The sequence below is a fragment of the Pagrus major genome, chromosome 7 (assembly GCF_040436345.1).
Source record: "Pagrus major chromosome 7, Pma_NU_1.0".
NCBI classification, from domain to species: Eukaryota; Metazoa; Chordata; class Actinopteri; order Spariformes; family Sparidae; genus Pagrus; species Pagrus major.
Genome location: NC_133221.1, coordinates 16,521,144 through 16,542,419, shown reverse-complemented (window position 1 = coordinate 16,542,419; position 21,276 = coordinate 16,521,144). Strand labels below are relative to the sequence as shown.

Below are 21,276 nucleotides of genomic sequence, written 5' to 3'. Positions count from 1 at the left end.
ATACATATATATATACATATATATATGTTTTTAAATCAGTATTATAGGCAACCACGCACCACTGTCGAAAAATAATCATTAGCAAATGTAGTCATTATCATGACATAAACAATAAACGCCATTATTATAATTACGACCATTTCTAGTATTAACATGTGGTTTGTCCAACTGGTGTTGCTGTTACCCAGCAGAAGCCATTGTTTACTTGTAAATATGTAAATGAAAACAACAATTTGCTAACCCTTGGCTACAATTCCTGGATGTGTTTTCATATAACAATGCTGATTAAATGATCATGGTTGTATTTAATTATTCCCTGATCTTTACCAATACATGCAGTGAAACAAGAGAAGGTAAAAGAAAAGAAAAAAAAAGAAAAAAACAGACTCCCCCCCAGCAGATTTGGTACACTAATAATTGACACTAATGTTGACTCCATGGCTGGCATTTTGTGCATCTACAGGTGGGTTCAGCACATGTTAAAAACAGCCAAAATGACTCAGAAGCCATTTGACTTATAGACAGAGATGTTATGTTAGTCAGTAAACATGACATGAATCCATGTCACTGTTAAAGTAGCATAATGATCCATTTAGGCTGTTCAGACAAGAATCATTAATAAACAACTTTAAGAGTTTGGATTGTGAATGACTTGCATAAAAATGGAGTTATAACTTTTGCGTGGGTGTTGTTGAACAGCGCCATCTGCTGGGTGAGAGCAGCTGATGCTCCCGAGATATTTTCAACAAAGAAAACATAAAAATAGGTCTCATTCAACAGAGGCAACATGAAACAGCTTCTGTCTCAAGAGAGTTTTGACTCATAGGTTTTTATCATTCCCCCAGGGCAGATAGTTATTTTTCATGTTTTTAGGAGATTTCCTAATGTTAAGCTAAGGTTTAATGTAGTATATTAATTACTCATTTTGTCCAAAACAATTCCCATCAAATTAGTCTTTTTATGGCATTTTTCTAAATTCCTGGCTCTCAGCAATTTCATTATTCCTGTGGTGTGGGTTTAAATTAAAGTAACTCATCCTCCCTACACAACATTTAATTTACATCCCGAATCAAAAGCCAACTGACAGCAACTTTAACACTGAAAATGTTTATTAAAGGGTGCTACTGTATACATATTTGTAACATTTAGCTGACACAAGAAAAAGGCTTCTTTTCAAAAAATTTGCACAGGCAAAAATTGGGGCCAAAACTCTGAAAGGACAAATTATTTTTAATGAAATGAAATGACAACACAATCTAACTAAGTTATATCAAGGGCTGTGATTAATGTACTGCATGTATGAAAGTGAGGGTCAGCCTTTATACACAATGTCGCAAAAACAAAGAAAAACAAAAACACAAGAGCTCAGTCTGTACACACTAAACATTTGGTCGATCAAAATACAAAACCGGCATCCAGGTTGTGTAAAAAATTTGACCTCCGCTTGCCAGGTAACATCGTTCAAGAAAAAAAAAAATGCAATACTTAGAACCAATCAAATTACTCATCTCAATAAAACCCACAATATGCACAATCCAATCAGAAACTGGTTTTATTGTTTCAAATTAACATTACAATGATATCAACAACAAATACCGGTACTCTAATTGCAAAGTGGAATTTACCACTGTACACTGTAAAAAAAATATACCAAAGTTTCACTAACAAGATCATAACACCGTTAAAACCGCAGGGTTGTAATCATAAATTGGTCCAAAAGATTTTCATCTTTTAACCACAAGGTGGCAGAACCTAATGACTGGTGATGAATGCTGGTTTCATTGCATGTGGATACAGTGAAGATTGTCTAACCGGTTTGCAACAGACTGGTCCAAAGATCACTGCACTTAAAAAGAACCAAAACAAAAAAAAGGTACAAAACAGAGCAAAATTTATTTTATTGTCCTTTTCTCAAACTGGTGAGAGCGTAAAGAAATTAAAAAACACCACACAGTTTACGTTTAAACCTGGAAATGAGGAGATAAAAATTACATTTTAAAAGGGGGGGAAAAAAAGGGAACAAGGATATCATTCGTTATAAAGACAGAATTGGCCGGTGTCATCTGCAACTTTGCAAAGTGAGTAATTATACCCTGGTAAGAGGACAGACTGAGAAATCTACAGGAGATAAAAAGTCTTAAAAAAGGAAGTGATTATGTAGTCAGGAAAGTGCTGCGGTGGTTGTTTCCTGAATATCACGACTACGGTTTTATCTTCAGTGATGTTAGTGGGTTCTTAAAGCAAAGAGGTGCACTGCTTATAAAGACTATAGCATAGGGGTTGTGCACCTGATGTGGGATAGACACGTGGTCAATGCAGCTTGTACCATCTCCGACTCTCGACTGTGTTCTGGGTTTTAACAGATGACCGTGGATGCAAAATACCTTACTGACACAATGGCATCCTGTACGGACTAAAACATGATGTGTTAAGACATTAAAAAGAAGGTAAAGAATACAAAGACAGAACAGCAGAAACCCTAACCCCAGTAGCATATCACCCATGTCCACCACAGCTTCTCCTCCTGTCTGATGGATCTTTCTCAGCAGTCTGGGCCCTTGTGCTCCAAAGGGGCATGAATGGAGATAAAACGACTGTGTCCACTGTCTATGTGTTGTTGTTGGACATGGTAAAGAGGGAGGATGGGAGGTTTGGGTGTGAAAAATATCTGACTCAAAAGGTAGTCCCTGCAGTGGAGGAGGTCCTGTTTCCTCCTGAGGTGATGCACTCATGCGGTGACAGCATCCTTCTCCTTCTTGTCACTGTCTTCATGCCAGGTGAGACGTTCCTCATAGAAGGCTATGACTATCTGTGGGCACTTATGATTGGCCTCCTTGGCAAGCACCAGATCAGCCTCCTCAGAGTCTTTCCTGCAGGAGAAAAAGACCAACAGTTGTCTTTAAATTTATATTTTACTTATACATACATGCAGTATCTCGGTTTTCAAAGATGGAGACAAATAATACACTATTTACATCATACAGCCTTCTGTAACATGCCAATAGGCCACATAATTGCCTGTACATTGTAAATACAACCCGATTCCAAAAAAGGTGGGACACTGTTATATGTAAATACAGAATGTGATAATCTTTTGACATACAGTCAACTGAAAATGGCAGAAAGATGATCAACTACAGCGATTTAAATATATGCTCATTCTGAATTTGATGCCAGCAACATGTTTCAAACAAATAAGGGTAGGGGCAAAAAAAGACTGGAAAAGTTTGAAAGATTGCACAGGTTAATTGTTAACAGGTGATAGTGTCATGATTGGGTTTGAAAGGGGAAAGGCTCAGTTGTTCACAAGCAAAGATTGGGTGAAGTTCACCACTCTGAAACAGATTAAGGTATGTCACCAAAGTGTTAAAAATAAGATGCTGTGGGTTGTTTTCTTTAAAAGATGAGGAGGTTTGTCATTTTTTTGTGCCATTTATTATTTGACTACCTTTTATCATTAGTTAGATAATGTTTTACCACCAAATCTGTCATTTTCTTGTAAATTGTACAATGACCACATTATAAATCGTGCTTCTCATAAGCAAAGAAGGCAGCTGAAGCTTGTGAATCTGCCTGTGGTGTTTTTTTATTTATGTTCCTTTTAATATTTGCAAAATATTTTTTCCCCTCATTTTATATATAAAAAAAAGGTTAATTAGCAAATCACAGCTACGGTGCAACTGTTTTGAGCTAGCGAATGGAGCTTGAACAGGCATGAGTGACGAGGTACTACACATATATCCATCTAGCTAATGTGTAATGACATAAAGTTTTATGGTGTGGCTTACTGTTTGTATATGAATGGACAGCTAAGCTATTAGTGCTGCTAATGGGTAATCTGTCAGTGGCAATCTGGCATATTGAGAGCTGCTGTTTCAAAGAATCATGCCATTACACGTTGCAAACAGTAGTAGCACAGACCGCAACCATTGCAGGCAACAGCCGCAGTACAAAGCAGAGAAACCAGAGGAGCATGAATACTAGTTTCTTCAGAATAGAAATGAATACTAAGTACCTCATTTAGTGGAAATACCAATGCAGAGAACTTATGAGTCATTAATGCCATTATCGTTAGCAGAATGAGTTGCTCATACAGTAGGTTGTCCACACAGCTGTATCTTAAATTGTAGCCACACAGGACACAAATGTGGCCCATCCCTAACCTTGTGAATCACTTGTGGTATCTGATACATCTATTTACTTATGCCGAACACCAAGAAACTGCATCTTCACTGAGCCCACTGCTACAGATGTAGTGCATATCTACCAGAAAAGTCATATGTCAGTAACAGGGGTGACTATTCTTAAACAGTCTGAACGACAAATGGAGAATCATTATGTCGCCAATGCTGATTGCTTAGAATATTAAATTTATTAATATGAGAAAAGCAAACTTGTATGATAACATTGAATGTTATTGGTGTTATATTTATTATTATAGCTACCACTAGCATTCAACCTAGTGGTAGCTATAATAATAATAATAATAATAATAATAATAATAATAATAATAATGCTTTGGACATGCTGATGTAATTAGGGTTGACCCCTAAAAGTCGATGATTTGCGCCATCATTCGAGTTCACGGCACTCTTTACAGTGACACTATCGAGAACAAGGATTTTATAACAAACTACGACCAGATAGCACACTTTAACCCCCTCTCTTTGTGTGGAAATCCCATGTTTTCACATCACGGATGTCAACAAAGGGCAATGAAACAGGCCTTAGAGGTAATACATAAGGCTCATGGGCATTAAAAGATCCACAACCAAATTTTGACATGAACACATCAACAACACCTACCACTTCATAAGAAACATTAGGTCTCCACATGAGTCGGTTGCTCCAATGATCTTCTCTGGCTCAAGTCCTCTCTCAAAGCCACGCGCAACTAGAATCTCCTCCTGCGAGACAACAAAAAAAGAAAAGCACATTTTTATTAATATACACAAATGATGGTGTATACAACCAATAGTAAGATTGTAAACTAACTGTTTAGATTTATTAACAAATAAAATCGTGATTTACACAATGTGTCTGCTGTTCTCAAAACGGTCTACTGAGCCTAAAATTTACTTGAAAAGGTAACTTTTAATAAATTACTTTGCAAAACTAAAATCAAGTAAATACAAAAATATTGAATTCTTCATAATTTCAGCAAAAATCCTGATTAAATGATTTGCATGTGTCAATATATGTAAAGGTTTTTGAAAAATCGATGAAAAGGTGCTCAAGTGTATCCCTACAGGAGCAACAGTCTCTCTCTCTTCTAAACAAGACACTTATCAGCTGTTACTTATCATGCAAATGGTTTTTAAAATCAAGGGTATTAACCATTAACCATTGTTTCTTCCAAGGGAGGAAAGCCACTTTTGAGTCCCCATCGTGCAAGATTGAAAAAGGCGTTAACCACACACATGCAAATTATTTATGCAACTGCATCCTTTCATTCAGATCAGATTATGTTGCGCTTAAACTTGACAGCGCTCTGCATCCGAACACATTTCAAAACTGAAATGTAAAAAAACCACTGCACCAACATATTACGTACCTCCTTTTTCTTTTTGGGCTTACTTCCTCCCTCCTCATCATCGTCTGAGTTTCTCTTCTTTGAGGTACTGGAGTCTTTGGAGCGTCCTAAAGAGCCTGTGCTTGATTTGCTGGCCCCGCTGCTAGGTGTGGAGCTCCCGCCACTGCTGCTGCTTTTCTTGTACGTCTTCATGAATTCTGAAATAAGTTCGGGGCAGTCGAGATTCTTCTCTGGCTCCCACGTGTTGTGCTTTCTGAGGAAGATCACAGTGCATCACATCATTACCAATATTACCATAACTCTTCATTGACAGCACTAATCAGAGATCAGTGAAATACTGAAATTAATATTATGGTATCAAGCTTGATACGATGTCCCTAACAATGCTGTCTTTTATCATTCCTTGATCTTTAAAGCAACATTACAGTAAACAGATGCATTTTTCTCAGTGAATGTTGGTGCTGCATCTGACTCAAGAAGGCAGTGAACAACCCTGCCTAATTGAGTTAAGATACCCACAATACTAACTGTTAATGAATGTTTCCCCATTCCCCCCCCCCAAGTGAAAACCTGCAATACAACACTTCAAAATAACACAAAAATTCACTTAGCATAAAATACATGTGATGTTTTCGTTAAACTATGCTCCTGCACGGTGTTGATGATGTAGCTTAAATCTAGAGGTGCAAATGCAAGCAGTTAGCACACTGGCTGTAAAACAACTTACTCTGAGTATCCTTTCCACTTCAGGAAGAACTCAACCCTGCCTTTCACCACCCTCCTGTCCAGCACCTTCTCCACAACATATTCTTCCTCATCAGAAGATGATGAATCCTCTTCGCGAGACTTTTTGCCCATAGCTTAGTTTGTCGCAGGCCAATGGCACTTCCCTGTGTAGGAAAACGATGGAGAAGCTAACGTTAAGGTGAATGTGGATGATCCTTTTCAGAGGTCTAGCCGATATATGCGGCTATGTATAGTTTAGCACGACGCAGGATCTTACAAATAGAGGTCGGTACACTTTAACGTAAGCCAATGCTGGCTAAATACTATCGTTGATCAACGAAATGGCATAATTTCATTGTGAGTTAAGTTACTCAAATTTGCAACAGGCACGGTAACCTGAAAAAAGCTAAACCAGTTAGCGTTTAATTGGCTGGCTAGCGACCTCTCAGTGACTGTCCAATCGCAAAAATACCTATAAAGATTTAATAACGTTAAGAGAAAATGCGATTCGTGCACAAAGCAAAGAGAATATAACAGCTAGCGTTAATGTTTTGTTTGCTAAGCTACAAGCTAATCAATGGGCATGAAAGGGTAACTTGCTAAAGCAAGTAGCCTGCAAGCTAACGCTTCAACATGCTAACACTAGCTATATTTGACACCAAAACGTAAATGTAGAGCGATGCCCGCAGAGGCATGACGCTCATCGGTGTGTTGAATGTGCCTTACCCTTTGGATGTGAAGACCGCTGGTTCTGACCGGGTAACCGCAGCGATAACGCGTGTCTTTTGTGGACCTGCGGACTGAAAGGCCAACACTGGGGCTATTTTAGCATCTAGCCTGGCTCACATAAAGGTGTTGTGCGTAAAAAGCGCGCGTTAAAGGCGCACAATGAATGTACCCGCCCCTCGGTCAGCTGATGACCTACTTATTTGACTCCCACTGATCACAAATTAATTCTGCAAGAGCTCAGACATGCTTACTGCAATACATTAGCACTGTATATCTTAATTAAAAATACATTTTTAGATAAACACGAGTGTATGTCCATGAAAGGTGTAGTCTCGTTGGTACACTGAGAAAGGCAAAGCTCCAACCTCAGGTGAAAAATCTGAATGATTAAGGACTGATGATCTATTGTTTTAATGTGCTATTTATCTGTGCTTTTATACCATGTTGTTTCTATTGATGCTTACTGACCTGGCAGCACTGTGCAACACTGTATCTTAATCATTCCCTTCACTTTCACGAGCATCCATTGCCTGTATATTATTTTATCGTCGAGACGTGAAGTACCCGCCCCCAGTTACGTTATTGGCCCATAGTCGTGATTGATTGAATTTAGCCCAATGAAGAGTCACCGAATGCTGACGACAGACTGCAGCGGGAACAATTGACCAATCACTGCACGGCAGAGGTGTATCTCCTGCTATTTATTCTACAGTTGAACATCGGGCTAGGCTCGTCTGACGCACATCGCCTCTCTCCGGTCAGATTACAAGGAGTCTTCAAGGTTTCTGCTACAATATGTCGAAAGAGGTGAGTTTTGCAAACGGAACGCCTTTTATATATATTTTGCCTGCACATTTGGTTCACGAAGAAGAAAAGTTGTTTGTAATCATTGTGATAACTTGATGCTCAACGCAGACTGCGTTTTCTACACAACTGCCGCAGCAATCAAGCTTTGTATATCCGCCATTTTATAGCAGCTGGGCCTCGTGGTCTTTTGTTCATGCCGCCTGTTATGTATAAAAATCAGGAGGCTCTCTGATCATGGCAGTGGTGCACTCATGGAAAATGCTAACTCTTTATCGATCTCAACAGACGCGCGTTACTAAACAAGGAGTCTTTATTGAATTGGCTGCAATCTGTCCAAAGATCAGAGTATTACAGTCGGGACACCGTTAGCGGTCTGTGTTCTGCATATTGGGTGGGTTTTTTTATTTTACAATCGTGAGTTATTAGAAACACTGGATCCTTACTTGATGCTCAGCAGACTGAATTTTCATCACAACAGCCGCAGCTATCCAGCATTGTAAAGCCGCCATTTTATAGCATCTGAGCCTCGTGGCCTTTTGATTTTGATCTGTCGGTTATGTATGATGTTTACTAGTTTTACGAAAATGCCGTCGGTAATTGTATAGAAAATGCAACCATTAGGTTAGCACGCATATGCCTTTAGTGCTTACATAGAGTTGCAACTACGATCGTAGAAGCGCTCCGCTAACCTTAATGGCGGCGATGTCCCCTCCTCCACCCTATCCCGGTTTTTGATTTGTGACGCAGGGATTAATTCACGGTTCACGCTGTGTAAATACAGGAGTGGTTTATTATGTACGTGGTGGTCATCGTCGAAGTCGCACTCGGTGTGTGTTTTGAATACTTGTGAGTGTGGCCTAGCTAATGCTAATGCCTTGCTTTGTCCATTGTGTAGGTCCCTCGCGAGCCGGAGCAGCTTCGCAAGCTGTTCATTGGAGGCTTGAGCTTTGAGACCACAGATGAAAGCCTGAGGGCTCATTTTGAGCAATGGGGGGGCCTTACAGACTGTGTGGTAAGTGGATTTCATTGTGTCCTTTAAAAAAAAAAACGCTACTGGCCTTAAGCACTTTACCCATTCACGCCGTTGTCATGGTTTGAAAGCATGCATATGTGATATGTGGCCAACATTGGGACTAATTAAAGAAATGTCTTTAGGTCATGAGGGATCCCAACACCAAGAGATCCAGGGGCTTTGGTTTTGTCACATACTCATCAGTACAGGAGGTTGATGCTGCCATGTCTGCCCGCCCACACAAGGTTGATGGAAGAGTTGTTGAACCTAAGAGAGCTGTTTCCAGGGAGGTATGTTGACTTCAGCATCGGAAAAAACCCCACTCTTTTTGTATGATTTGCATATAAAGGGAGACTAGTTGTAGGTAATAACACAAATGTCTTTGATTACAGGACTCAAACAGGCCAGGTGCACACGTAACAGTGAAAAAGATCTTCGTTGGAGGAATCAAAGAAGACACAGAGGAGTCACACCTGAGAGATTACTTCACACAGTTTGGGAAAATCGAGGTTATTGACATCATGACAGACCGCAATACGGGAAAAAAGAGGGGCTTTGCCTTTGTGACCTTTGATGACCATGATTCAGTCGATAGGATTGTCAGTAAGTACAGATCTTCTGTTGCAGATTATTAGATTATGTCAGATTTAACTAGTTGTCTTGAGTGCTCATTACTTTTTTTCCACCCTACAGTCCAGAAGTACCACACAATCAACTCCCACAACTGTGAAGTGAGGAAGGCGCTCACAAGGCAGGAGATGCAGACAGCAGGCATGGGTATGAGGGGAGGTATGCCCCATTATTACCGCATTATCAAATCTGGCTTATACTAGCACAGTCTAAACTCTTCCAGAGCTAATGTTTTTTTGTTTTTATTTTGGTTCAGGTCGCAGCGGGGGCGGAGGAGGAAGGCCCTACGACTTCGACAGAGGCTTCAACCAGGGTTAGGCTTATTTACAATGGGCTTAACAACATATTTTTTAAATTATGCAAGTATGATGTCTGAGTCTGGATTATACCCTTTTTCTTTCAGGTGGCAGGGGTGGTAGATATGGAGATGGTCCTTACAATTGTAATGGAGGAGATGGTGGTAAGTAAGCAATTTTGTCTGGTCTGAGTATTTTTCACTATTGCAGTTTCGACCTGTAATCAAAGAATGTATGTTGTAGGCTATGGAGGTGGTGGTCCTGGTGGTCCCGGTGGCTATAATAATGGCGGCAACCGGGGGTATAACCAGGGTGGCTACAACCAAGGTGGTGGCGGCGGTGGTGGCGGCGGCTATGGAGGAAACGGTTATGAAAGCAATGGTTATGGTAAGTGTTTGGCTTCCCTTAAATCTAAACACTAAATCTGCCATGCCCAAGTTATGGTTTAAGTTGAACCTAATGACTTAATCATAGGTAACTGTGGAGGCGGCGGTGGTGGTGGTGGCGGCGGAGGAAATAACTACAACAACATGGGCCATTACGACCCCCAGGCCTCCAACTTTGGACCGATGAAGAACAACTATGGCGGCGGTGGTGGTGGCGGCGGCAGGAGCTTCGGTAAGATTGAACAGACGGAAGCAATGATTGCGCGTGTGGTACAATTTGCATAGTCTTTCTAACCGTAATTATTTTTTCACTTCAAGGTGGCTATGGAAGTAGCTCAAACAATGGTGGATATGGCCGCACAGGACGATTTTAAAATGTGAAGTGGTAAGTACTTGAAGGCATGCCTGAACTATTTCTGTATCATAAAACCAGAGTTTGTAGTCGCAGGGACTCGTTAAGTGTAGCTAACGATTAAAAAGAAATTCACTCTGGATGTCAGGTCATACAAAGTCAGTGCACAGTTAACAATGTTGTTCCGTATTGTTCAACAGGACTGAGTACTTAGGAGAGGAGAGCAAGGAGAGGAGAGCAAGCGAAGTGACAGGGCAGCTGCAGGTTTACCTCCTAAATCTGCTCAGCCAAACAGTTGTGGCAGGTTACAGCTGCTGCAAGAAGATATGAACAGTAGATAAATCATGGAGGGTCTTCATTTAAACGTTTTGTGTTTTTTCATCAAACTGTGTTTTCTGGAAACTAAGCATTCCACTGAGGTTTTATGTAGATTTTCTTTGAGTCTGGTTTTTATTTGTATTGAATCAAATCAAGCTGAAATAAACCATCTTTCAGTTTTTTTTAAAAAAGTCTCGTTAGTCCTCTTTAGTGGTTTGGGAAAGGGAGGGTTCACTGTTAGATGCTGCACAAAGTGGGTGACCACATTTGTACATTACATGTGAGGTGAAAAGACTATTGTGAGAAGCACTGTACAAGTCGCCACACACTCGTGTCAATGCATTTACAATACTGGTTCATGAGGAGTGGCGTACAAATGCATTCATCATAAAGAGTCATCACTTGGTACAGACTCTACCCTGAGTTCTGCAATGATCATCTGGAGGATGCTAGCTTACATGCAAAGTCTTTGAGGCTAGCCATGGAAGCCAGCTGAGGGAGAGAAGTAGCAAAACCATCGCGAGGATCATTGAAGCAGGGGAGAGTGAGAACAGAATCCTGAGGCTAGCAGGCAGCAGCTACCAAAAGGCTTAAGTGCTGTCTGTAGGTAAGACCAGCCTTCTCAACTACTGATAGTATGTCTTGCTTTTGTCATTTAGCTGGTAGTGAGTTGTGTAGCCCAATAATGATGTAACCTTTGCAAACAAGTTTTTATTATGACTCACACCAATGTTGACTGGTAAAATTGGCCTCCTAATTGTGTAAAGAGGCGCTACAACATACTGCATGCTATGAACAGAAATGACAACTTTTTTGAAAGATTACATTTTACTCATTTAGTATTTCTGCTTTCTAGGAAACTCCACATGGTATCCAAAACCTGACTACATTTCAGTGACAATGGCCTAAATCAGGTACAAATCATCAAACCTTGCACATCACATTTGCTTGAAGTTTTGGCTTTATTAAACTTGATTGTGTTTTCACAGGTATGCAGAACAATGAGGCTGGTGCTGAAGACTTTTTATATTTTTACTGAAGACTGCTGTGCAGTGTCTTTTTTATTTTTTAATAAAGTATTTTTATAAAGCAATCTTGTGTGGTCTGGTCAATTATAAGGGTGCACCACATGAATTGAATGTGTAATTGGAGCCAGTTGATATACTTTCATATGGCACAATCAGGCAGTATACCTTCTGTTAGTATTACAAATAACAGGAGGCAGTCCACAATCCTTCAGCATTGCTCTCTTTTTTGCATAGTTGTGTGAGGTACCAAATAAATTTTACCGTCGGGTGTCTGCTGTAGAGAGTATTCATCTATTGAGTATGGTTGTCCATCTTCATCTCTTAAGTGAGAAAATACTTCTGCATAGAGGTCTGTAAGACGACATTTGATAAAAGCCAAGCTGTGCTTGAACTCAAGCCTTTCCTTTGCAAGATGCTCTCTTTGGGCCTGCAGCTGGCTCAGTTCTCTTTCAAGGTGAATTATGCTCTCAAGCTTCCTTTTCCTACAGTTCTGAGCCGCCACCTTGTTCTTCCCTCTCCTTCGAATGTCCCTGACCAGTGCTAGTTGATTATCTGTCAGAGTATATTGTGTCAGGAGCTCATTGAAGTCATCCACAGGTAGATTAATTATCTTATCCATGGGGAAGGGGATCTTCAATGCCATGGCCCGCCTCTCATCTCTGCTTACTGGAGCAGGACTGGACATGCTTCCATGTGGTTTTGTATACATGCTAGGCTGTGAGCTCCCTCTGCTGGACACTCCTGAGTCTATGTATAAGTTGCTCATTGCACTGGTTTGACCCTGCTGTTTAACTGACCAAGGAGCATCTGGTTGTGTAGACAAAGTGGGCTGGGTTGAAAAGTAAGACGGATGTGCACCTGAGTGTAAATACGAGTGAGATTGATTCTGGTAGTCCATCGAGTAATGGATGTGTGCTCCTCGGGCGTGTTCAGTCATGCTGTCTGGTTCACCATCACTGTAAGTCATACCTATGTCTGCACTCTGGTACCCTGGTGCACCACCACCAGGATTATCTGGGGAGGCCAGAGGTGGACTCGAACCCAGAGACAGACCAGAGTCCGACTCCAGGTCATCAGCTGAGCGAGGGTGCAAACTTTGTCCATGTGTAGTCCACAGCATGTGCCGACTTAGACCCTGAGCGAGACAAGCGTTGGCCCTCCTGTGCCCTTGGATGGTGCCTGACATGTTCATCGGTTCCCTCGGAGCCATGAGGGAGGGCTGCGTGTGAGAAGAGACTGGGAGCATTCTTTGATTGAGCTGAGACTCGCAGTGTCCGTACATTGCCTCTGTGTTGTTGCCTAGACGATGACAGGTGGGAGCCTCTGGAGGGTAACATCCATCATAAGTCCCAGCAGTGCTGAGTTCACAAGCAGCAGCAGTAGGAGGCTCAGGATGGGACTGAGCCATTCCATATCCTCCCATAGGGACCATGGGCTCCATGTTCTGGTACTGTGTTGTTTCATAGGCGCCTTCACCAGGGACTTCAAACTGTGGTGACAAAAACAAAAGTGGTATGATTGATAGGCACTTTGGTAGACATCACACCAACGGCAATAAAACGATAAAACAGTAATTTCTAAATTTACAAGACAACTCAGTTAATCAGTCAAACAGTGTCTTTTTTACAATTCATCTGGTTCTCTATAGAACACATTGCTCCCACTTCAGCATGCCACCCATAGCCTATGAAGGGCTCTCATAGATGTGATCGTGTTTCACCTGGAAACAGATGGCTATTGTGCGGAGCAGGGGGCCGCTAACAACATACAGCACTTGCCCCCCTCTCACAATCTCTTCATCCTGCCATCAATCAAACGGGCCATTGTTGCCTTTCTATTCAACAGTTGAAATAATACTAGATGAAAATACATACAAAGTACGTATAAATGAAACAATATTTTATGTTTGGTAATTATAAATTCATTTATGAACCACATTTTAACTGTTGTGTTTCATACTCTACTTTCAATATGACTGAGAACAGTATACTTTTACTGAATAAAATTGAGAAGACACATTTGCTAAGGTTTGTATAGGCTTCTGTGATTTTGGAGCCTAGATAAGTAATAAAATTGTCTTCTTAGAAAATGTCCTCATATGATTTTATTCATAAAACAATACAACCTGCACATCTGCGCACTGCAAGGTATTATGATAACGTACAGTAATTGGCATAGCTTAGACAAGACACAAATGTTTTTTATAATACAAAAACAAAATCTCTACATTGCTATAATTCAGTCAGTGCTAAAGAGTTACCTGTAGCTCTGTGATGGCCATCAGCTCCTGCCAAGCCACATCCATCTCTGTGTCCTGAGGGGCTCCATGAGACCTGGCTCCAGAGAAATTAGCTGACATGGACACTCCCCCACACAGCTTGCCTGGAGTGCCTATTACCTTGTAACAGAAAAGAAATGATTACAGATTTTAAAAAAAAGAAGAAAAAAAAGTGTATTTTAGGCCAGATTATGTGTTGTGGTTTCTATCATAGTCCTACCTCACAGGTTCTCCTCAGTGGGAGAACATAGTTGGCCGTTGAACACATTCAGGACAGGCTCTTGCAGCAAAAAGTCAACCTGGTCGGGGCGGAGTGCAGCCGGTTATCACCTACCTCGCCTCTAAACTTTGACACACCAGAAAGAAGAAATAAAAACCACATTCACTCAGGCCACGTATCTGAAAGCCATTGAGTCACGCTATGCCTCCAAACACACATTTCTACAACACACAGTGCATTACATGTCTGTACACATGTCAGTGCTACATAAATGGCTGTTTGGTTGTTGTGTAGGTTTTTTGTGGAACAGATGAAGGGTACAGTTCAGTTGAGTTGACTCCTCCCATCAGCTGTCCCAGGGTGCAGCTATGCCAACCCCTGATAAGACAATCTGCTGGAAAACAGCGCACACTGCTCAGACAGACAGGGGCCTGATGGCTGTTTTGGGAAATTTGGTGCATTGCTAATATATTGGCAGTCATCTTTAAACTATTTTAGATACACTATATCCATTAGCATTATTTTAAAGCGTCTCCAACTTACATTCCACAATATTTTAGTTAAATGCTTTCTTCATGTCTCAAGGTCTTATTTTAATGCATTTCTATGTCTCTGTAAAGCACTTTGAATTGGCTTGTGTCTAAATGCTGCTGTATAAATAAAACTGCCTTGCCGTGCCTTCCCTATGGCACGCATTACAGCCTGAGTTAAAGACACAATCAGAATTGTTAGCTTCCAATCCACAGATGAAACTGTTGCTTAAACAAAAGCAAAGATGTGAACACTGAAAAGGTTTAAATTCATCCTCTTGTCAAATACATGTACGTTTGACATGCCATACAGTTATACTTCTGCACACACTCACGTCCGTATGTCACCCGTATGTGCACATAGTCATATACAATACATAGACACACGCATACACAAAAACACAATCTTTTATTTTTTCTGTTGTTTTTATTCTAAATCTGCTTGTTTAGACATTTTAAGCCTAATTTTAAAACTTAGCCAGGGACTGGAGGTGCAAACTAGCTTCGGTTATACAGTATATGGCCCTGTACCAAATGCAGCTGTTGCATTGCTTTCCTCTATGTAACAATCAGTGTTGCCCCTGTTAACTTAACAAGGAAAGAAATAAAATAATTCATGGTAAAAGCTTCCTTGTTCACCTTGCTGTCGGTCACTTAAAACTCACCTTTGTGCGGACTGGAATTATGAATTTTTTCTTAACCTTTACACAGGAAAAGTAACTTAAATTACTTGCATATGTCTTTTTTGATATCATGATATATCTATCTTGATATATCATATCTTGATTCAGTAAATTTAGAATTTTCCGATCAATAAATGCGTAAAGTGATGTGATTAAGTGGCAACCTGAAGCGACTCCACGTACAATAACACAGAAACAAATTTGTGTTTATGATGAGGGGTAGCGGCTGAAGATACCCTTGAAGTTAGAATTATTTAAATTTAAAAAGTTTAACAAATTATCAAAGTCAGGCTATTTAGGTCAAGGTGTCACCGATGAGAGTCTTGGTTCAATGGGTTTAGCCTCTGAATTGATTAATTAATTAATCAATTAATTGTCTCCAATCTGATAAAAACAATAATAACAATAATAAAAATATGGCCCCTGTGTATGTATCGGATCAAAATGTGACATATCTTCTTTGCAAAATGTGACATAATTCAGTAATAGACATGTATCTTACAGTTTTCAAGTAATTCTTATACCTTGATAGAATCCATGATCAGGATCACCGTAATAACCAATATTGTTTCCTCTTTTTATTTTAATATTTTAATTAAATGTCATATTTCCTCTTACTGACCCTCAAATCAAACACTGTGCTTTATAACAGTCTTTTATTGTCTGTGTAAGGCGAGTTACTAAAGGTTCTGACACATGGGGTTACGACAACAATATCCTGCTATAACTGATGTTTTGTTTGTGGTAAGTTTCTTCATACTGTAAGGAATCATGATTCACTGTCAAAACTCAAAAAATCTGTTCACTGGTTCAGTCAGTAAAATAAAGACGCTGACAGAACAGTGAGAATGAAATCAGTAAGATAAAACTAATTCTAGTTCGTGAAAATGTATTTGTCAGCATGATGGAAATCTGTCGTTATATTGCTGTATTCTTCAAATCTTAAAAGAATGAAAGTTTCAACAACAATATAACAACATTTTTGAATAGTCTTACTTTGTTATATGTCGGTGCGCTCTTTCATATTATCTGAAGCATTACATATACTTAAATATAGTGTAATAAGGACATCATTCAAGTGAGAAACTTGTCATAGAAAAAGTAAAGCTCTGACAAATCAGTAGACAGAAGATGTGAATGAACATACCTGAGCAACATTCTCTGCTTCTTCAACAGGTGATGAGAGAAAAAAAACTCCGGCACAATCCTGGTGGTAAGAAAAAGAAAAAATGAGTAAAAGGAGATTCTGTTCTTTTTCACGTATGCTCTGCTGTCTGCTTACTTTTAACAGATCACAAGAAGTAAAACACACGAGGCCTCCTACCCTATCTCTGATTCAACTGTCTGTCTCTCTCTGTTCAGCTGCACATACAGCCACCGGCATAAATGGGATGGCTCTGTGCAGACAAACGCAATCTTCCTGTAAAGCACCCACACCACATTTTTTTGCACTCTTGTATCCTTAATAGCACACTTGCACCCCAACCTCCAAATTTCCCTTTTGCCCACACGACAAACCACAAACCAACAGTCTGGCACACAATCACTCTGTCAGTCCACACTGAAGTAGGTACATGATTACAAATTCAACACAAACAAACAAAAAAGAAATCCTGTAAGCAATTTTGATTCTAATCATGTTATTTCAGTAAATACAAAACAGATTAAATGACTCAAAGTAAGTGAAAAACTAGCCAGATAGTTGTGTCTGTCCTGGCCAAACCGTACAAGAACTGTGTCCTTTCAAATCCGCCACAAACGAAAAGGTATGAGGAGTGTGATGTAGAGCACCTGGAGTCAGAGCCGACATTGCAGTGAGGGCCCTGTTCGAGCAGGGGTGGGTTGGAGGCAGGATTGAGACTTAGTTTAGTGGAGATGGAATGTACACCCTCCGACAGGTAAGAAAGACTACATTGTTCCTCTATCTGGCAGTGCAACCGCCAAGGGAGAGAGAGGAGCAGGGGGAGAATGGAGGGGAGCGTGTCTTACATAGCAAGTGACCATTAAAATCCCTCACAAAAAAATCCCCTCATTGCCCTGATCTGAAGCACTGCAAGCAGTGAATTCACAAAGGCTATGTGTTATGTAGAACTGCCCCATTGTGCAAAAGCTTTTGCACAATTACTGATAGTGGAGATGTTACATTTTGGAACTAATCTGCATCACATGAAATATTCAAGACCTTTCATGCTGTATCAGTGACCCCCCACTGTGTACATTGTGCACGACACATAGACTGTATAAATAGGTACAAAAAGGTGGATAGATTTCATCTCTTAAAGCATATTTTGATGATAACAGGAATAACAAGATGGGCATGCTGAAATATGGGTCAGTTAATTCAGGTTCTACAGCTAAATGTTACAGCCAGTGATGGAATGTAACTAAGTACATATACTTAAGTACTGTATCAGTACAATTTTGAGGTACTTGAGTATTTCCATTTTCTGATACTTTATACTTCCATTCCACTACAATTCATGACTGCCAAAGTAGCACATTTTTTAAATTAATTTAGTTTATCAGTAATAATAAATAAATAAATAAATAAATAAATAAATAAATAAATAAATAAATAAACACTTATTCCAATATTCAGAAAAATGCTGAATATTGGATCTGATAATTGTACAGGCTGATAATCAGTCGACCCAGAGAATACAAAATAAACATACATGTAAATGTATGTGTAATTTACTCTTATAGCGCTTTTGATACTTAAGTACATTTAATATCAGATGCTTTAAGACTTTTACTCAAGTACTATTCGTATGGGTGACTTTCAATTTTACCAAAGTAATACTTTAACACAGTATCTTTACTCTTACTCAACTATGACTTATACTTAAGTAAGTATATATATATATGTAAAATGATCCTTCCAAAGACTTAATAATAAACAGATGTAAATGCACGTTTGTAGAATAAACTGATATGAGGGATCACCAGTAAATTTGCTGAAAAGAAGAAAAACCCTGTTGTTGTTGTTTGCTGTCTGTTGTTAAAGCGTTGTATTGAAAAATATACATGAGACGACATTGAATGCCTTCTTTTTCTCAGAAATGCAAAGCCATTTGAAAGAAGATGTCACAATTACTTTCCTTCTTGAATTCTAATGTGCAAATTCACCTTTTTTGAAACTGTCGAACATAAAAGTTAATCATTGGAGCCTGAACAAATCTCCAATAAATTGCCCACAAGTATACTTAAATTGCTACAAATATTCTCAATTTAGTATAAATATACACAATATATATATATATATATACACAAACTTATTGATTAAAATTGTTTGCACTCTTTAGTAATAACACATGTGAAAAGTTAGATAATCTAAAATGTGATCTTTGTTCACTTTATGCTGATTCTTATAACAGAAACTGACTTCTCCGGGGAGGAAAATTATAAAGAATACAGAAACAAAATGTAAAGCTGGTCGCATTACATTTGACATTAAAAAGATTAAGCTCATTTCAATGTCCTTTTCTACACTGCAGTAGTAATTCATATAAACATTTGCATTTTTTAATTACAAAGGGAACACAAAGGATGTGAGGATAGTAAATACGACTGGGGTAATTAATGTGAACATTTGTTCTGAATACTGACATGAAGCTTGACTTTTTTAAATTGTAAAATAAATATACATTTCAGGGCCAGTAATAAACAAAAACAGAGTTAAGACTTTCAGTAAGGCTCTGTATATTCAAAGACCATGAGAACATGGAAGGTTTTGTCTGGCCCATTACAATATCACATCCCACTGAGACATAAATCTCAATGTTTTCTCTGTCATTGTTCTAAGATGGAAAAAGTAGGTGGCTGACAGAGTCAAGAAAGGTGAATGTCTACCAGGAATCAAAGAAGGGACTTCCCAACCCAAGTTCCTAGCACCCAGCCCCTGACTCAACCGCTGCCATAGCATGCCAAAGAGCACCCTGTTATTACTGCGACCACAGTGGTTTTGAATCTGGACACAGTTCCCAGGTCAACGCCCACGTTCTCTGTTTGTGTTTGTTTGCTTCAATTAGTCTTTGACATCTCTGCTCTTCAGCTCGCCTGAACCTCTCAAGGACAGTCAGCCTTTTCTCACTGTGCACCTCAGTGCTTCAAATTTCAAAAATATACCCGACATGTTGGCTGGAAACTGCCCACAGTTGACTCACTTAGGCGTAAATTCTCTTAATGACCATCTGATTTCGTGCTAAGGGCGTGCTAAATCCAATCTAGTGGAAATAATGGTCAGACGTGTTTTGTTGATCCCCACCTCCTCTCTATTTGTCTATTTGTGTTTCCATGGCTTTTCACTTGTTCATTAAAGATGGAGGAATGCGGCATCTTTGGTTTTGTTTTAACATCCCGAAAGCTGTATCAGACATGAGTGGAAAAACCACCTAACTCCTAAACAAAATGAATGTGTGTCTTGGGTTGTGGTATCAAAAAAGGGAATATTTTTGGAGTCAGCTTCTGGGAAGGGAAAAAAAAGAGAGGGCAGATGGAGTATTACTTCTTTTTTTCTTATATTGATCGACCAGCTAGTTGTAATTTTGATATGAACTTTAGAAAGTTAAGAAAATATTGCTTCTTTTTTCATTGTTCATATCTAACTCAAATAGAGGGGATGTAAAAACAATAATATGTAGAAGCATTCATTTCATGATGTGTAGGTTCTCAACTGTAAAGGAAGAGTGAGTTCGATCCACTGATCTTTATCGTACGCAGTCCTCCTCAGAGCAACTGTAGATGAAGTCCCTCATGTTGCTCACATTTTGTCGCTACCTGAAACAGAGCAAATGAGGAACCTGAACATGCTGCATCATTCTTCTGAATGTCATCAGGCCAGTGCTTATCTCAAGATGTTCAGATAAAGATAGTGTTTCATAACATCAGTACTGTATTTCCCAATTGTTTTCTGATCTTTTCATTCACTCCTTCATTTTTTAAATTCATGCATTCACATCCGATATAACTGGTGTTGGAAAACACAATTACAAATAATACAATTAAACAGAAATTAGTAACTTCAGGGGCTGTGTAAGTCTTTGTGCATGTGTGTGTATATATTGTACATAATTGTATACATGAGATTAGATGCATGTGTTCTGAACACTGAATGTCAAGGCTGGTCGGTCATACAGACACAGAGAGGTTAGGTAGGGAAAGGAGGATGTTGGTCGGCGGAAGTTCTGCTTAATGCTGATAAAAGAAACACTTGGTTCTGAGGAAGGGAACTGCTAACTGCTGTGGTTGCTGGCATACGCTGACGAGAGGGGAGCAGCCCATACGATCACATCACTTTTTTCTATTTATCTGTTGCTATGTTGTTAATTTCTCTTTTTAATCTTTGTGAACTATAGACAAGACTATAAATATAAATATTTGCTGAACTTGAAAAGGACGTCTTGTGCTGAAGATTTTCTGAAGAGGTCAAATTATGCTTCACCCATTGTTGATTCAACTATGAATCAAGGAATTACATTTATCTGTCATTTGCCAACACTGGGTTGCACGATGAAACTACATAAAATCTTTTATGCAACTTATTCAAAAGAAATTAGTGTGGTCTCTACAGTCGGGGTCATTTTGAAATCATAGCGGCCGAATTGTGTAAACATAGTGCCGTATTGCAACATTTCATGGTTGCCATGTCAAAATAGTTTGTATCTTTTCACCATACACTTTTTACAGTTAAATAATAGCTGTGCGCTGTTTCCTTTCAAAACTCTGCATATTCCAGTATTATTTGAA

The 21,276-nt window shown here is 39.4% G+C and overlaps 3 protein-coding genes across 5 annotated transcripts; 1 reads left to right on the top strand and 2 right to left on the bottom strand.

The window, feature by feature from the left end:
• Positions 1-1,534: 1,534 nt before the first annotated feature.
• Positions 1,535-7,119, bottom strand: cbx5 (chromobox homolog 5 (HP1 alpha homolog, Drosophila)). The gene is made up of 5 exons (XM_073470278.1): positions 6,986-7,119; positions 6,261-6,423; positions 5,555-5,786; positions 4,807-4,907; positions 1,535-2,870 (listed from the first exon to the last, which is right to left on the bottom strand). Exons 2-5 carry the CDS (start codon positions 6,389-6,391, stop codon positions 2,729-2,731), a joined length of 606 nt encoding a protein of 201 aa, XP_073326379.1. The 5' UTR covers positions 6,392-6,423; positions 6,986-7,119; the 3' UTR covers positions 1,535-2,728.
• Positions 7,120-7,687: 568 nt separating this feature from the next.
• hnrnpa1b (heterogeneous nuclear ribonucleoprotein A1b) lies at positions 7,688-11,882 on the top strand. 3 transcript variants are annotated; one of them, XR_012179499.1, is made up of 12 exons: positions 7,688-7,795; positions 8,691-8,807; positions 8,951-9,097; positions 9,200-9,410; positions 9,501-9,596; positions 9,694-9,750; positions 9,841-9,897; positions 9,977-10,120; positions 10,208-10,351; positions 10,438-10,504; positions 11,646-11,703; positions 11,779-11,882. XR_012179499.1 is itself a non-coding variant. In XM_073470276.1 (11 exons), the coding sequence occupies exons 1-10, from the start codon at positions 7,784-7,786 to the stop codon at positions 10,491-10,493; spliced, it is 1,041 nt and encodes a 346-aa protein (XP_073326377.1). In that variant the 5' UTR covers positions 7,688-7,783; the 3' UTR covers positions 10,494-10,504; positions 10,672-10,980. The 3 variants fall into 3 exon arrangements, 2 of the variants coding, with proteins under 2 accessions (XP_073326377.1, XP_073326378.1); XM_073470276.1 differs by lacking the exons at positions 11,646-11,703; positions 11,779-11,882 and adding an exon at positions 10,672-10,980; XM_073470277.1 differs by lacking the exons at positions 11,646-11,703; positions 11,779-11,882 and adding an exon at positions 10,672-10,980 and having other exon boundaries at positions 7,706-7,795; positions 9,501-9,584.
• On the bottom strand, positions 11,736-16,873 carry nfe2 (nuclear factor, erythroid 2). The gene is made up of 4 exons (XM_073470275.1): positions 16,676-16,873; positions 14,316-14,441; positions 14,078-14,215; positions 11,736-13,306 (listed from the first exon to the last, which is right to left on the bottom strand). The coding sequence occupies exons 2-4, from the start codon at positions 14,361-14,363 to the stop codon at positions 12,026-12,028; spliced, it is 1,467 nt and encodes a 488-aa protein (XP_073326376.1). The 5' UTR covers positions 14,364-14,441; positions 16,676-16,873; the 3' UTR covers positions 11,736-12,025.
• Positions 16,874-21,276: the final 4,403 nt, after the last annotated feature.

Coding starts and splice junctions, on each gene's coding strand:
- cbx5 (XM_073470278.1), bottom strand. CDS start 6,391: ATGGGCAAAAAGTCTCGCGAAGAGGATTCATCATCTTCTGATGAGGAA. Junction 5,787..6,260: donor AAGTGGAAAGGATACTCAGA/GTAAGTTGTTTT, acceptor GATCTTCCTCAG/AAAGCACAACACGTGGGAGC. Junction 2,871..4,806: donor CTAATGTTTCTTATGAAGTG/GTAGGTGTTGTT, acceptor TTTCTCCTGCAG/GAAAGACTCTGAGGAGGCTG.
- hnrnpa1b (XM_073470276.1), top strand. Junction 8,808..8,950: donor GGGGCCTTACAGACTGTGTG/GTAAGTGGATTT, acceptor AAATGTCTTTAG/GTCATGAGGGATCCCAACAC. Junction 10,352..10,437: donor TGGCGGCGGCAGGAGCTTCG/GTAAGATTGAAC, acceptor TTTCACTTCAAG/GTGGCTATGGAAGTAGCTCA.
- nfe2 (XM_073470275.1), bottom strand. CDS start 14,363: ATGTGTTCAACGGCCAACTATGTTCTCCCACTGAGGAGAACCTGTGAG. Junction 14,216..14,315: donor CACTGAGGAGAACCTGTGAG/GTAGGACTATGA, acceptor TTCTGTTACAAG/GTAATAGGCACTCCAGGCAA. Junction 13,307..14,077: donor TGGCCATCACAGAGCTACAG/GTAACTCTTTAG, acceptor TTGTCACCACAG/TTTGAAGTCCCTGGTGAAGG.